A 17184-nucleotide genomic window follows, 5' to 3' on the forward strand; every position below is an offset into this window, starting at 1 on the left:
TGCCAGAGCAAATGTATCTTAGTTAAAAATTATCTGAAGAATAATTACAAAAACATACGAGAGTGGGCCGTACTAATCAGGGCCTCATGCTCTTGCTTGGCTTTGGCTTTTTGGTTGTTAATTGGAAATGAGCCTCACAGATTTTCCTGCTTGATCTAGCTTTGCACCATGATCCTCAGATCTTAGTCTCCTGAGTAACTAACATTGCTGGTATCAGCCACTGGTGCCTGGTGACATGATTATAACTGATGATAAAAACTGATATACTGTTGAAGTGTATAAAAAGAAATGCACTCATGGGGTTGGGAATGTGGCTTAGTGGTAGAGTCCTTGCCTAGCATGCATGAAGCCCTGAGTTCGATTCCTCAGCACCACATAAACAGAAAAAGCCAGAAATGGCATTGTGGCTCAAGAGGTAGAGTGCTAGCCTTGAGCAAAAGAAGCTCAGGGACAGTGCCCAGGCCCTGAGCTCAAGCTCCATGATTGGCAAAAAAAAAAAAGACATGCACTCATTAACTTACTTTTGTAACTGTATTCCCCCCACTCCCTGTTCATCACCTTTACAATAAAACAACAACAGCAAACCCAATCTACTGTATATAACATTATAGTAGTATAACATTCTCATGTTATGTGGTGGCACTGTTTCTAATCAATGGTATCATTTCTAATTAATTTTTAGTGAAAGAACTTACCGTGTATGCTGGAGATAACCTAATGATAACCTTTCCCAACAATGAAGTTGAACTGAAGGCTTTTGTTGTGCCAGCACCCTCTGCACGTGAGTGTTTTCTTCAAGAGTGAGTCTTTACAGGTTATTTGCATCACAGAATCATTTTCACCTCATTGGGTGACATCAAATATGAAGGCTGAAGACTGCTCAAGTTTATTGAGGTGGATTAAAATACAGTACAAATATATCAAATAAAACATGGTACATATCCTTTAACTGATCAGGATGGTGCCACATCTTGGCCTGTGACAACCCATAGAGCCTGGAAGATTCCATTATGAGAAGATTGAGGTGGCCTGGGCCTGGAGCTTTGTGTTGAATACCCAGCTGTAGGTTCTCAGAACACGTCAAACCAATTGCTGAAAAAAATCTTCCAAAAGCTCTCCTATTTATGTAGTCTCTACCATCCAGTGAACATTTGTTCTTGCTCTATGGCCCAATCAAATGCACTTATTTTTGAAGCCGACTCATTCCTTAGGTGTTTGACTTTCCCATATAGGTCAGTCATTTCCTTTATTCATTCCTTTCCTGTTACATATAGGTCAACATTTTTATACACAAAGAACTCAACATTTGACATTTGTATTTCAATCCTTTGAGATGAAAAACATCATCCTTTATTCATATCTGAAGGTGAGAGACAGCTTTAGCTCAACATAGAGATGTATGATTTATTTTTATTCTTAAATCCCTATAAAGTTCAAATGAGTTGATATCTATTTGCCTTTTTATTTTAAAAAAAGACAGTTCATTTTTGGGGTTTAAACTTTTATGGATATAGCACCCTAGAAAGCAGCCAAATGTTAACAGATTGGTGGAGGAGATTTTAAACTGTTTTCTTTAAGTTATGATTTTCTTTTTTATTTTTGGTGCTGGTCCTGGAGCTTGAACTCAGAGCTGTGTCTAAGCATTTGTGCCCAACCACTTGACCACTTGAACCACACCTCCACTCCCATTTTGGGGGTGTTTAATTGGAGATAAGAGTCTCACAAATTTTCCTGCCCGGGCTGGTTTTGAATGGCAATCCTCAGATCTCAGCCTCCTAAATAGTTAGTTATAGGCATCAACCATCAGTGTCTAGCTAAATTGATTGCTTTTATAATAAAAATAAAAATTTACCTTAAATGATGTAGAAAATGTGGTGTTCCTATATTGGATAATGAGTGAAAGTGTACTATATTCAAAGTAATTGGTAATGCTGGCTTAAGGCTAGTTCCTTCCCCTCTGCCCAGGTTCTGAAGTGACCTCTCAGAACTGATAACCACTCCTTTTTCTGATTTGCTCTCAGAAACAGACTACAACTATGAATGGAGTTTAATAAGTCATCCTGGAGACTACCAAGGTGAAATAATACTAGGACACACACAAACTCTTAACCTCTCTCAAGTAAGTAACTGGAGGACCAGGAATATGGTTCAAGTGGTAGAACTCTTATTTAACATGCTTGAGGTCATGAGTTCAATCCCTACTACTTCCCCCCCCCCCACAAAAAAAAAGAATTCCCACCAAAGTAAGTATTTGAAGATGAGTTGCATTCGACAGCACACCAGTTTAACACACTTAGATGCTAAGCCCAAAATTATTTCTTATGGTTAAAATCAAAGGAAGAACCTGGGCATGGTGGTATGTGATCCTCTGGTCTCTGCTACTTGAGAGGCTGAGGCAGGAAGATTGCTTGAGCCTAAGCATTTGAGGTGAGCCCCAGCAACATAAGACTATTTCAAGAACAAAAGAAAAAAATTTTAAAAAGGACAAAGTTTCAACTATGGAGATAGACAGATAGTTAAGTCAAAAGGTTTTCAGACAGTGTTGCTTCATTTAAAGTGGCTGATTGCTCAACATTCTGGTTAAAAAGGTTGTGTCCTAACTCCTGCAGTCTTGGAAGTGTTAGAGACATTCTAGTAACTTCCATTCTCAGTCTGGTGGCTCATCTCTTAGGAGTTGTAAATTATCTTTTCCAATTCAAATATTACTCTGACTGCCAACTCTTACACCAAGAGAGAAGCACCTCACAAGAGGAAATATATCCTCTTCTTGGCCCAGAGGGTGAAATAAGCTGACTTAGCTGCCAGAGCTCTGTGTCCTACTAGACAGTCACATCTCATCCCTTGAGACTGCACAGCCCATGGTACCTCTTGAACTCACCTCACTCCCATGTCTGAGACCTATTTCTCCAAGTGTGGCACTAGAATATCTAAGCAGACTCCAGAGCTACAGGTTAGCTTCTGGGCTGGAAGTGTAGCTCAGTAGTAGAACTATGTTTGCATGCATGGGACCCTGGGTTCATCCTCAGCACTGCCAACAAAACAAAACAAAACCAACATATAAGAACTGCTGTCAGTCTCCCTAAGGCAGGTGAATATCTGTTCCTAAATGAAAGACCTTCAGTGTTCCAGAATGCACACTTCAAGTCCATGGCAGTCCTAGAGAGATGGAAATGAGACTTTCTGCTGAGCCCTTGTCTTTGCCAACCTCAGGAGCTGGCCTCTAGATACTTTAGCCTTTTCTAGGCAGTAGGCCCCTCATGTCCTTTGCACCTTTACCTGTGTGCCTTTTCTTTATGCTGCAGTTGTCAGCAGGACTTTATGCCTTCAAAGTGGCTGTATCTAATGACAGTGCCTTTGGGGAAGGATTCATCAATGTCACTGTTAAACCAGGTAAGTCTGTTGAATGGGTAGTCTGTTTTCAGCACCTGGATGGCATTGTTTATATATATATATATATATAAATAAATATATAAATATATATATATATATATATATATATACACTACCTTAGGCTCTACTGTAGAGAGAAAACCTTGAAGAATTATGGCTGATTGTTTCCTTTCTACTTTCAGCATAACTTTTAGTACTTGCTTGACATGGCAATTACTGACTGACTGCTGTCTCTGTCTGTCATTTACTCCATTATCACTTACACCTGCCTCCTTTCCTCATAATTCTGCTTTAACTTAGGAGCATGGGTGTTTATTTCAAATACTTTCACTTGATCTGCTAAGGGGTAAGGACGAATATATGCTGTGAGCTTTCAAGCCCACAGCTAGGCTCCTAGGGTCAATATTTTTCTGTCAGTTCGACAGGGAGCAAGGTGAACCAAGAGGTCTGCAATGCCTGGCGTCTGTATCTGTGGTGTGGTCTCACTAAGTTCACAGTGTTCCCAATCCCCTGCAATCAGTGTCACAAACTAAATTATCCAATGGGCACAATCCTGGCTTGATCAGTAGAACATGAACTGGCTTTCAGCCTCCACTACCACTCCAGGGCACTGAGGGCTGATCCTGTACTAGGGATCTGTGCCCATGCCACCTCCCAGCCTTTACCTAGAGCCAATCTCTCTTCCTATTGCACCTTCTACCTCATTATTAGGGCTGAAGCATGGTCATGGTGGCTGGTGCCTTCAGCGAAAGATGTGAGATCTAGCTGGTGACAGGAGCTGAATTGTTCTGCCGTCACTGCTCACATCCTGTGACTTACCTTTGATCCTAGGTTTCATACGAACATGGAAACTTCCAGACAAGCTCTTGAAATTTCATAGGAAGACTGTACATCTTCAAAAGGTGTTTTCCATACCTGAGGCCCGGTGCGCGAATCACTCTCTTGACAGGATGCTTAGAATCTGTTTTCAGGAAGCCAATGGCTTTGTTTGAGGATGAGTTATGTGACACCTTGTGAGCTCAGTCGCTTTCTTTTCTTCCTGTCACACAGCTGCAAGAGTCAACCTGCCACCTGTAGCAGTTGTTTCTCCTCAAATTCAAGAGCTCTCTCTGCCTGTGACATCGGCCCTCATTGACGGCAGCCGTGTGTGTCTATCCCGTGCTACTTCAGCGTTTTGGTTTCTTCCCCCCCCCCCAACAGTGAGATTTAATGGGGGATCTGAATTGAGGCTGACTTATGGCCCAGACATTGATAAACCATGGTGGTCTCATTCTTTAGTTTTGTTATCTTAGAGGGCTTTTTTTTTTTTTCTTTCCTTTAAACCACAACATCTCTGTCTTGTGCTCAATTACTCTTCAGGGATGTTTTATTTGCATGTAAGAAGGCTTTGCCAGGCTTGATGGCATCCTTCTGTAATCTCAGCATTGGGAGGCTGATGCAGGAAGATTGCAAGTTCAAGGCCAGCCTGAGGCACCTTAGCTCCACAAACCAAAAGAAAAGAAAGAAAAAGTAAACAGAAATGAGTTCTCCATGGACATCTATTTAATTGGGAATGATAATTGTCAAAGGCTTGTTCAATGTATGTAGCATATATAATTAGCAGTTTGAAAATCACTATACATACCTGTGACTGGGGTTCTCTTTAATTCAGGGATAATTCCTTCTTGTAGAGTAGACCAGGGTGTCTAGGAAAACCAGAATAGACTCAAAACATTTCCTGTATTTGAATTGGCGCAATAATATGTGTGCTTTATAACTATATTTCATATGCATCTAATCACAAAGTTGATGCCAAATCCTGTCAAATGAGAATCACTGTCCTGCTTGGTAGAAGAATGTTCCTTGGCTCCAGATCCTGCTCCATTCCGACAGCCTGCAAATGTGTGGTGATAGCGTTGTGCAACTTTTTGCATCTACTTGATGTCGCTGTTTATTTCCCTTGACAACATGAAAATAAAACATTTTTTCCCCTTGGTACAGCTACTGGGGTTTGAACTCAGGACCTCATTCTTTCACCTGAGATAATACTACTTGAGATATACTAGCACTTGGAGATAAGAGTTTCACAGACTTTTTTTTCTTTTTTGTCCAGTCCTGGGCCTTGAACTCAGGGCCTGAGCACTGTCCCTGGCTTCTTCTCCTTTTTTTTTTCTTTTGCTCAGGCTAGCACTCTGCCACTTGAGCCACAGTGCCACTTTTGGCCATTTTCTATATATATGGTGCTGGGGAATCGAACCTAGGGCTTCATGTATACGAGGCAAGCACTAGGCCATATTCCCAGCCCAGTTTCACAGACTTCTCTGCCTGGGCTGGCTTTGTTTTTTTTTTTTTGTTTTTTTTTTTGCCAGTCCTGGGACTTGGACTCAGGGCCTGAGCACTGTCCCTGGCTTCTTTTTGCTCAAGGCTAGCACTCTGCCACTTGAGTCACAGCGCCACTTCTGGTAGTTTTCTATATATGTGGTGCTGGGGAATCGAACCCAGGGCTTCATGTATACAAGGCGAGCAGTCTTGCCACTAGGCCATATTCCCAGCCCCACCTGGGCTGGCTTTGAACCTTGATCCTCAGACCTCAGTCTCCTGAGTAGCTGGAATTACTGGCAAGAGCCACTAGTGTCCAGCCTGCCTTCTAATAGATAATACATACCACTGAGATCTGTGCAAATATAGGATTTCATATAAGATAAATGAAATATGCAATAACAGAAACTATAAGGTGAGTTTTTACTGTTGTCGCATTTCAGCTGTAGTTGTCTTTTCAATCTGGTAGAAAGTACAGATGATACTGAGATCGTGAGCTACCACTGGGAAGAAGTTCACGGGCCCTTCCTGGAAGGGAAGCTCTCGCTCGACTCCCCTGTCTTGCACCTGTCTAACCTTCTCCCTGGGAACTACACTTTCAGGCAAGTGGCTTTCACCTTTCTTATGCTTTTCATTAAATATGGTTCTGCTCTTTTCTTATATTGATCCCCATAAAACACAGTGCTTTTCATTTTGCTCTTTTTTCCTTTGCTGGTCCCAGGACTTGAATTCAGAGCCTGAGTGCTGTCCCTGAACCTTTTTGTGTTCAAGGCTAGCACTTTACCACTTGAGCCATAGTGCCACTCCCAACTTTTTCTGGCATTTTTATTGGAGATGAGTCTAATGACTTTCCTGTCTGGGCTGGTTTCAAACCTCGATCCTCAGATCTCAGCCTCCAGAGTAGCATTACAGGTGTGAGCCATAGTCAGCTTCGGATCACCCATCTTAAGACTTCATATATTCTTGTAATAGCTTTCTGTCTTCTTTGCAGGCTAACAATTACAGATTCAGATGGAGCCACTAACTTTACAACTGCAGCCCTGATCGTCCACAGTGCTATGGACAATCCACCTGTTGCCAATGCAGGACCGAATCAGACCATAGCTTTGCCCCAAAACTCCATCACTTTGAACGGAAACCAGAGCAGTGATGACCACCAGATTGCCCTCTATGAGTGGTCCCTGAGTGCCAGCAGCAAGAGCAAAGAGGTGGCCATGCAGGCAAGTTCTTTTTGCTGCCTTCAGCTCTATAAATGTCTATAGCTGTTATCTGTCTGTCTGTCTCTCTACCTATTTATCTACCTATCTATGTTTGTCTATGTTTGATCTGTTATCTGTAATGTTTAACTGTATATCTGTTCCATCCATCCATCTATTATTAATGCATAGAGCTGCTACCAAGAGGTCCTGTGTTGACTTAGACTTGAAGTCAATTTAGAAAAGCCTGACCCAATATTTGTTAGAGAAATACTTTAATATTGAAGGAAATCTTAGAAATCTTAACCAAACCTCATTATCAGGAAGCAATTTTTTTTTTAGTTTCTCCTATTGATAGAAGTCTCAGACTATCTTGTTTACAACCAGTGATTTCTTTTTAATAGCTTCTTTGAATCTGTCTTTTCACTTATTCATCTCATTTATTCTTCTAAAGAAATAACATTAATATACACTGGAGACAATCAACTTAAAAAGAGTAATAGAGTATTTTGACCCACAGTTTTAGAGAATTAAATCCAAGATCAATTCCCTTGGTTGGGATGTATGTGGGGGGAGATCTGTAACAAGGCAGCATATTATGGTGGGGAGTTTGTAGCAAAACAAAAAGTCACTCACCTGACGGAAGTTAGGAAGCAAAGAGGAGAAAGAGGCCAGGACCCACAATCCTCTTTGAGGACACACCCCCAATTACCTACTCACCTCCCTCTAGACCTTAAGGGTTCCATTACCTTCCAGTAGAACCTAGGCTGGAGACTAAGCCTTTAACACTTGGGACTTCATGGGGAACATTCCAGACCTAGCTATCATATTCTTCTTTTTGCAATACCTAGAAGTATTTGAAGTTGTTGCCAATGAGCTTAGAAATTCTGAAATTGTGTTATTATATGAAAATTTACTTCTAAAAAAGTGTTCTTTTATTGCCACTTTCCTTTCTTCCTTCAAGCTCTGTCTCAACAGTCCTCGATAAATTTTCATAGAAGGTGTAAAGCAGGTGTCTTATGAAAGCTTACCTGCTTTACTTTCTGATATTTCTGCAAAGTACTTTGCAATGATGGCGAATGTAAAGTGATGGATTGTGTTTATGGAACTTCGAAGACTGTGAGGCTCCCAGATGCCTTGGGGAACACTCTTTGTGGTGCCCACCTCTGCCTCAGATAGAAACCATGTGGCATTTGCTCTGTTCCATTAAGAATTTTGATCCAGAAGAGGATGAATAAAAAAGAGAAACATATTTTGCATTTCCTTTATTTAAAAATCTTCCTGGTTGGGGTGCTTGTGGCTCGCACCCGTAATCCTACCTACTCAGGAGGCTAAGATCTGAGTATCATGGAGTAAAGCCAGCCGGGGGAGGAGTCTGTGAGATTCTTATCTCCAATTAAGCACTAAAACACACACACACATGAAAACCCAGAAGTGGAGCTGTGGCCTAAGTGGCAGTGTTAGCCTTGAGCAAAAAAGCTCAGAATAGTACTAGGCCCTGACTTCCAGGACACACACACACACACACACACACACACACACACACACACACACACACACACACACACACACCTTTCTTCCTGTATAGCCCAGGCAGACCTTGAACTCACCATTCTCCTGATTCAGTCTCTCAGGTGCTGAGATTACAGATGTGTGCTACCACACCTTTCTTATTAGCTTAAAACTCGTGCAAGGTTGTGCTGTACATTGTGGAAGGGAATGAAGCTTGTTCAGTTTTCTCCAACACATGGTTGCATTTGGATATTTAGGCAGGCACAGTCATCTGCCATCATGCCTTTCATTATGTGTATAAGCATGTCTGTAACCTTGTCAATTTTGAGACAAGTTGTAGGAAATTACACTTTCTCAATTGAATTTTTTTTTTTTGCTAGTCCTGGGGCTTGAACTCAGGGCCTGAGCACTGTCCCTGGCTTCTTTTCGCTCAAGGCTAGTACTCTACTTGAGCCACAGTGCCACTTCTGGCTTTTTCTGTTTATGTGGTGCTGAGGAATCAAACCTAGGGTTTCATGAATACAAGGCAAACACTCTACTGTTAAGTCACATTGGGAGTCCCAATTGAACTTTTTCTATTGAACCTTATTTAGTCAAAATAGAAAAAGCATTTGAATTAATTATGTTGAGTTTTTTGTGCACTGGTACTGAGAGTTAAATTTGTAGTCTTTTGCTGTCATTCACCTTTCTTGATGTCATGAGCAGTTACTCCAGTCCAGCATTTTGCTGTTAATTGGAGATATTGTTGCTCAAACCTTTCTGCCTGGCTTGGCTTTGTACTGTGATCCTCCAAGTCTCAGCCTCCTGAGTAGCTGGGATTATAGGCATGAGTCACGGACACTTGGTTGAGTAAAGCATTTTGGGAGGTGGGGGGAGTCCTGGAGCTTGAACTAAGGGCCTTGGCACTGTCTCTGATTTGTTTTTTTCCTGCCCAAGGCTCATGCTCTACCACCTGAGCCACAGCTTCACTTCTGGCTTTTTGGTAGTTATTGGAGTGAGCCACTGGTGCCTGGCAAGAAAAGCATTTTTAATGAGTTCTTAAACCATAGCTCTGCTTCCAGCTTTTCGGTTGCTACTTGGAGATAAGAGTCTTCCATACTTTCCTTCCAGGGCTGTCCTTTAAATCATGATCCTTCTATTTCAGCCTCCTGAGTGGCTAGGATTATAAGCATGAACCACAGATGCCTGGCTTTGTTCCCATTTTTTTTGCTCTTGCAAACTGTGCTTGCTCACCTTCTATGTGCCAGCCTCCTGTGCCTTTCTGTAGAGTAGGTGCTAGGGAGGGAAATCGACACTTGAATTGGTGGCATTAATAATGTTCATTCCTACAATCCTGTGAGAATATACAATGGGCTTTCCATGACCTTTACTTGGTCATTTTAAGAAAGAGCTCTAGGTTACTATATATCTCTGTGCTGTGTCATACTATTTACTTGTGCTTCTTTAATATTGCCTTCCTTTCTGCTTTCATTTTTATATTTCCTGTTGTTAGGGAGCACAGACTCCCTACCTCCATTTGTCTGCAATGCAGGAAGGAGAATATACGTTTCAGCTGATGGTGACGGACTCTTCAGGACAGCAGTCCGTGGCTTTGGTCACTGTGATTGTTCAGCCAGGTAGGTGAGATGGAAATGAGACTTGACCCCAGAGGTGGGAGCAGAAATTATAACGGGCTGTGGGGCTTTGGCTATGTCTATCCCCTTCCCCTTCCTTCTTTTTCTCTTCTGTTCTCTTCTTTTTCCTTCTCTCTTGACTCCATGACTTTTGAAGGCCTTCTAAGGAAGTCAAGGATGTGTGTATCTTTGAACTGTGGTTTCTCCAGCCTGGGTCCCCATTCTCAAAGTTGGCATGGTCAGCTCCAAGGTCAGCTAGGTGCCTGTAGTGTGCATTTCCTGGTACCTCTTCTACCATAAGGCTCATCACACACCTCAGATAGCCAAAGGACACTGCATGCCCTAGGAGTTTGAGCATGAGTAATTTGTATATATAAAGAAATCAAGTGGTTGCATACTTGTAAAAAAAAAAGATAACTTTTCACACTGTTTCTGAAATTGTAGAACACAACAGGCCTCCAGTAGCTGTGGCTGGCCTAGATCAGGAGCTGGTCTTCCCTGTGGAAAGTGCCACCCTGGATGGGAGCAGGAGCAGTGATGATCACGGCATTGTCTTCTACTGCTGGGAGCATGTCAGGTAGTGTATCCACCCACAGCTTCCAGCTTCACCGCTATAGACCATGCCCGAGTGACCATATGTCTTTTCTAGAAGATCTATATTACCTGTTTAGCTTGAGCTCGTTGAGAAGTCAGGATTTTTAAAAATCAAAACCAAATAGGCATTATTGATAGAAGAATCTAGTAAGTGTGAGTTGAGTGTGCTGGCTCTGTAATTAGAACACTTGAGAGTCTGAGAATAGGAGGATCCTGGTTTGAGGCTAGCCTTGGCATCCATCAGAGACTCCCTTAACCAATACCTGGGTGTGGTAGCACATGCCTGTCACCTTAACTCTATGGGAGGCGGAGATCAGGAGATTCATAGTTCCAGGGCTAGGGCTAGCCTGATCAGAAAAGTCCAGAAGACTCCATCTCAACAGAAGAAGCTGTGTGTGGTGGTATGTGCTTGTCATCCCAGCTATGGCAGGAAGCAAAAAAAAAGGAAGGTTGAAGTCCAGGCATATGCTAGGGTAGGAAGTGAGACCTTATCTCAGAAATAACCAGTGCAGGAACTGGAGGCATGGTTCAAGTGGTAGAGTGTCAGCCTTGAGTGAAAAAGCTGAACCAGCATAGCCTTCCCCATACACACGTAAGTAACTCTCCTTCTGCCAACCACTTTCACATTTTTGCAGAGGCCCCAGTGCAGTGGAGATGGAAAATGCCGACAGAGCTGTAGCCACTGTGACTGGTCTTCCGGTGGGCACGCACCACTTCCGGTTAACAGTGAGAGACCAGCAAGGCCTGAGCAGCACGTCCACCCTGACCATAGCAGTGAAGAAGGGTGAGTAGACAGATTGAGCTGGAGAGGTTGGGCTTGCCCTGACTTCTAGTCACATGCCATTCCCTCAGGCTGGGCCAGGATTATTGTGAGATGCTGGCATTTGCTTATGAGTTCACAGCAGGTGCAGAACTCTGCCTTTGTCTAGAAAGCCAGCATTTTAGTCCACTGGCCATTTCATAGTCTCCTTGTGCAAGGAAACTGCACTTCCTTATGCTGGTGAAGTGCATCCTGTAATAGTGTCACTGTCCTGTGAGCACCTGAAAGCCCAGAGTCTAAATGGCACCTTCACTTTCTCTCATCCTTGGAAACACAAAGTAGAACTGTGTTCACGTTCTATATAGTTTCTTTGTGTGAAATTTGTGATGCAGACTAATGCAGTACTCCTTTGGGTACTTGTCTACTTATATCAGTTTTCCTACTTGGTTGTGAACACACACACATACATATTAAATAAATAAAGCAAAATTATAACATGGGCTGGGGTGTGGTTTGGTGATAAAGTTAGCATGTGCTTAGCATGGATAAGTCCCTGGTTTTGATGCTCAGCACTGAAAGAAAAAAAAAAGGCAGGGAAAGGGGGAGAAGGAGAGAGGAAGGGAAGTTGGGAGGGAGAGAGAAAAAGAGAGGGAAAGAGAGGGGAGGAAGTAAAAGAGGAAGAGAGAATGAGAAGAGAAAGAAAGGGAGGGAAGAAGGAAGGGAAAAAGAAAAAAGAAGGAAGAAAAGAGAGGCAGTTGATAAGAACAGAGTCTGAAAGCAGGGGAAATACAATGTATTTGTAATTGTTTTGATAAGAGATGACATGAGCCCTGTTTGAGGAGAAAAGGGGGTGGACTGGAAAGAGAGCTGGGAGCCTCATTTCTCAGGAATTGGGAACTTAATGGATCTGGAGGGTGAGGGAAAACGACGTTTAAGACGACATTGAAATTCTGATTCCAGCATGTAGGTGGGGATGGAGCCATGGTCTGAAATTTCATCCCAGAAGAGCAGCAGTAAGCGTGAGGAATAAATTCCGAACTGGATGTGTTGCGTTTGTAAAAATAGAGTCTGTGAGTGCCAGGAGAGCTCAGGGCTGGAGTTTAGGAGCACAACAGCACCAACATAGAAAGATGTGGTTCCCCAGTCATGGGCCTATGTGGAATCTAGATACCATTTTAAACAGAAAGATTTGGGGGCTCAGTTTGATTTCTCTTCTTCCTGGCCTTTACCTTTATGCATGGCAGAATTAACCTTCCTTACCACCAGACTTCCCCCAATGAAGCCCCCCAAAATGGTTTGTGGGGTTGAAATGACTCCCCCCCACCTGGGGATTGAACCCAGGACCTTGTCCATGGCAAGCAAACACTCTACCACTGAGCTATACCTCCAACCCAATGAAACAGGAAAGCTTGGCAGCTATTGTCTCTGGCCCCTCTCTGGTGCCTTTTTTTCAGGATAGTGGTTGCTGTTGACCAGTGGGAGGTAAGGGACTCCCACAGATCCACACTTGGCTGCCATCACCCTCAATTTCTGTTGTAAAGGGCAGATTGGGTCCTAAGAGTTGTGTGAACAAGCAGAGTCATCTCCACCTGGGATTGTGCTTTGTTACAATCTCCCCCACACCCCAGCCTTGCTGGATGGCCATGGCCCTTCTTTCCTGAGGAGCTTAAATCAGAAAGAACATTCACATTGCCTCCTTTATATCCAACACCCAGTCATTATAAATGAGGCATCTATTATTATTATTTACGCATTTGGAAATCTTAGAATTAAAAATATTTCTTGAGCCAGATGGTATGGACCCATAAGAAAAATGACTCAGAGTATATTTTTATTTTATTTATTTTTTTCTTCTTATTATTTGAGCAGTGCTGGGAATTGAACCCAGAGCCTTGTTCATAGTAGGCAATTCTCTACCACTTGATTTTCAATCAAAATATTTTCATGTTCTAAACCTTGAACAGAGCTTATTAAAATTCATAACATTAAATCTCCAGTGTCCATCCTGCTATCTATTCTATATTTTTTCATCCCAAATAACAAGTAGGTATGCACAGCGCTATAAGAAACTTTATATAGTATTTTATAAGTACTTGGAGCATCCAATAATGCCTTTTGGATATTTAAATTCTAGATAGCTACAAAATATAGGATGTATTTTATAACATGCTTTCTGTATTACCAGGGTTTTAAATCCATTTCTTTGCTTTCACTTTTGCTGTATTTGACTTAGAAAATAACAGTCCTCCCCGAGCCCAGGCTGGCGGCAGACATGTTCTCGTGCTTCCCAATAATTCCATTACTTTGGATGGTTCAAGGTCTACTGATGACCAAGGAATTGTATCCTATCTGTGGACCCGAGATGGCCAGAGTCCAGCTGCAGGAGTGAGTACTCAAGGAATTGTCCCTTGGAGAGTTGCAGTGCATCTGGATGAGTCAGGATGGGCTGCAAAAACAAAATACCACAAACCTCCGGAGTGTCTTTATTTTCTCATGTTTCTGGAGGCTGGGAAGACAAGATCAAAATGTGGGCCAACTCAGCTTCTCATGAGGTCTTGTTTTCTGGCTTGTAGGTGTCTCCCTCCTGTGTTCTCACATGGCAAGGGAGAGAGACAAGGTCCAGTTACCTTGAGGGTTAGGGCACCACTGTGTGAATTCTGGAAGGAAACAATTCCATCACAGGAACCTCTTCCTTAGCTCATTTTCTCTGATAAGGTGCCATGCTTCCACATTGGAATGTTCTGAGGGCCCGAGGTGGTAGGCTTTTGTTGCATTTAAACAAGGTCCTTTCTGACTTCTCCCTGATCTGATGTCTGTTGGGTAGCAAACCATAGAGACTTTGCAGTCAAATCTTGAGTGGAATCATTCTACTCTCAGCTTTCCTGTTGTTCCTGTTTTGGTCTAAGTTGATTATTTTTGTGTGTGCCCCAGTCCTGGGGCTTGAATTCAGGGAAAGGGTACTCTGTCTGAGCTTTTTTTGCTCAAGGCTGCTGCTCTACCACTTGAGCCATAGCTCCATTCCTGGCTTTCTGCCAGTAACTTGGAGAGAAGAATCACAGATTTATATTTTCTTCTTCTTTTTTTTTGCCAAGGCTAGCTTTGAATTATGATTCTCAGATGTCAGTCTCCTGAGTAGCTAAGATTACAGGCATGAGCCACTGGTGCCCAGCTCTAACTCAACTTTAATCAAATCAAACAAATGCAGGATTTTTGTTTCTAGTTTATCTAATAGATCACTCTGTCTCTTAGGATATAAATTTAGGTAATCTTCTGCTTTTGCTAAGTTCTGCAAATATTCTCTTAGAAATGTACCAAAGGAGTGGTCACTGATAAGGAACTGAGAATGTTTCATACTTTTCAAAACAATTCTAAAATAAGTTCAGTTCCTCTCAATGGTAGGTTCATTTTGTAGCATAATTGTGAGGGGCTTGTGTTCACAACTCATTTTTGGTCACCATTTGCAATTGCACAGCAGTGAACAGTGATGTCTCCAGTCTCTGAGGTCATTTCAAGGTGAACATCAAACATGAAGAGACTCATCAAGCCCATGCTTTGAGCCGAGGAAGGTCAGCCTTCTTTCCTTCTGCAGGATTAACTGAATCATTTGATAATTCCTAGATAGTGTTAGAGAAACTCTGTTCTTAGTACCCTCTGAGGACTTTGTGCTTCTGTGCTTGATGGGGAAGAGCTACAAAGGGTTAATCAGAACATCCATGCCCTTCCTTACAGTTTCCTTCTCCCTTGATGTTTTCATAAGATCATCAATATAGGAAAAGATAGGATACAGGCTGAGGTTTGGGATCAACAGAAGCTCAGCACTTGGGACTTGAGATGGACAGCTATCCTGTAAGGCACATTATTTTACAGGATGTCATCGATGGCTCTGACCACTGTGTGGCACTACAGCTCACAAACTTGGTGGAGGGCGTCTACACGTTCCACTTGCGAGTTGCCGACAGTCAGGGGGCCTCAGACACAGACACAGCCACGGTGGAAGTGCGCCCAGGTGTGTTCATGCCCTGAGAAGGTGGCTGGGGTGGGTTCTGGATAGGTGAAACTCAGTGTAGAGGACCAACATAGCTGGCTTCTCTGAAGAATGTTCTAGAACTTTGTGGTATATTGCCAGACAGGCCCCTGCCTCAAAACTGGTTACAGAGAATATTAATTCTAAAAGATTTTGGTGAAGTAGACAGGGACTGCTACAGGGGAGACAGTTCCAGTGAGGACAGAGTGACATCCCGGAGTTTCAAGTTGTCCTGGAGTTTAACTAGGTCCACTTGGTTATCTTCTGGACAACATGAGGTACAACAGAAAGAAAAGTAGATGGTAGCTTCTGCAGGGTTTAGAAGAATTTATCTGAATCATAAGAGCCAAATATATAAATTATATGAGTGGAGTGTGTGTGTGTGTGTGTGTGTGTGTGTGTGTATGTATGTCACATGTGTACACATGCCAGTACTTGGTCTTGAGCGCAGAGCCTTGGTATTGTCTCTTAGAGCTTTTCTGCTCAAAGCTAGCACCCTACTGCTTGAGCCATGGCTCCACTTCTGGCTTTTTGCTGTTTCATTGGAGGCAAGAGTCTCATGGACTTTCCTTCCCAGGCTGGCTTCCAACTTCACTCCTCAGATCTCAGCCTTTTGAGTAGCTAGAATGACAGGTGTGATCCACAAGTGCCTGGCTACAAGAATGACTTTGAAAACCCTGATGCCAGCTTTTCTTCTTACACTGTCAAGCCCATGGTTTCTGTGTGGAAATCCCCTGTCTTCTCTCCCCCCAGACCCCAGGAAGGGTGGACAGGTAGAACTGATCCTGAACGTCGGCATTGAGCAGCTGACAGAGCAACAGAAGGACACCCTGGTGAGACAGCTGGCGATGCTTCTGAACGTGCTGGACACCGACATTAAGGTGCATAAGATCCAGGCCCACTCAGATCTCAGGTATGAGCTGCACACCCAAGGTGCGGCCCTGAGCCCAAGTTCTCTCTTTTCAGCCCAACAGAAAGAGGCTTATCCCTTTGTTCATCTGGATCTTTGTGCACATCGTTATTCTATGCAGATATTCTTTTCTTTCTCAAAGGGCAGAGTAAGACCTCCTGGCCTTATTCCTGGTCTCAGTAAATGTTTGTTGATTGAGAATGCTCTGAATGGAGTTAAAGAATAGGGCAGAGAGAGCTGTGATTTTCAGATTTGATGTCTGATCACTGATTCCCATTTACTGACTTACAGGAGAATATGAGGCTGAACTTTGAGCTTTAATTCTTACAGGATTTTTACACTTACCTGAGTCTTTATTTTTAAATTCTTCTCCTACTGGGTAGGATGGGAGGAGGGAAAGAAAAGAATATAGGAAAGAAAACCAACTATTCACAATAACTCCATTTTCTATCAGCTGTCAATGCCTGCACTTAAGTTAATCTTCCAGAGAACTGATATTTACGGGGAGAATCCCAGTGAAAACACACTCTAATTAATGTGACTTATTCATTTACAAATGCTGTCTTGTGCCTGCTAGGAAGCACTTTACTATTGAGCTGTACCCCTAACTCTCCTATCTATCTATCTATCTATCTATCTATCTATCTATCTATCTATCTATCTATCTGTCTATCTATCTTTGTCAAATGTAGGGCTTGAACTCTGGGCCTGGGTGCTATCCCTGAGCTCTTCAGTTCAAGGATAGTACTCTACCACTTAAGCTACAGCACCACTTGTGGTTTTCTGGTGGTTAATTGGAGTTAAGAGTCTCATGGACTTTCCTGCCCGGGCTGGCTTTGAACCACAACCCTCATATCTCAGCCTCCTGAGTAGCTAGTATTACAGGT

The 17184-nt window shown here is 42.7% G+C and overlaps 1 protein-coding gene across 6 annotated transcripts in view; it reads left to right on the forward strand.

Moving 5' to 3' along the window:
- Positions 1 to 17184, forward strand: part of Kiaa0319 (KIAA0319 ortholog) — a 53683-nt gene that overhangs the window by 27087 nt on the left and 9412 nt on the right. For 5 of the 6 annotated variants that reach the window (XM_048348374.1, XM_048348377.1, XM_048348376.1 and 2 more), the window contains 12 exons: positions 683 to 781; positions 2022 to 2119; positions 3303 to 3390; positions 4441 to 4533; positions 6158 to 6290; positions 6680 to 6908; positions 9889 to 10012; positions 10454 to 10586; positions 11239 to 11387; positions 13597 to 13748; positions 15231 to 15369; positions 16141 to 16300. In XM_048348374.1, coding sequence (XP_048204331.1) covers positions 683 to 781; positions 2022 to 2119; positions 3303 to 3390; positions 4441 to 4533; positions 6158 to 6290; positions 6680 to 6908; positions 9889 to 10012; positions 10454 to 10586; positions 11239 to 11387; positions 13597 to 13748; positions 15231 to 15369; positions 16141 to 16300 — 1597 coding nt within the window. The remainder of the gene's footprint in view (positions 1 to 682; positions 782 to 2021; positions 2120 to 3302; positions 3391 to 4440; positions 4534 to 6157; positions 6291 to 6679; positions 6909 to 9888; positions 10013 to 10453; positions 10587 to 11238; positions 11388 to 13596; positions 13749 to 15230; positions 15370 to 16140; positions 16301 to 17184) is intronic. The other variant, XM_048348378.1, reaches the window with a different exon arrangement.

The sequence above is a fragment of the Perognathus longimembris genome, chromosome 6 (assembly GCF_023159225.1).
Source record: "Perognathus longimembris pacificus isolate PPM17 chromosome 6, ASM2315922v1, whole genome shotgun sequence".
In the NCBI taxonomy this organism is placed as follows: Eukaryota; Metazoa; Chordata; class Mammalia; order Rodentia; family Heteromyidae; genus Perognathus; species Perognathus longimembris.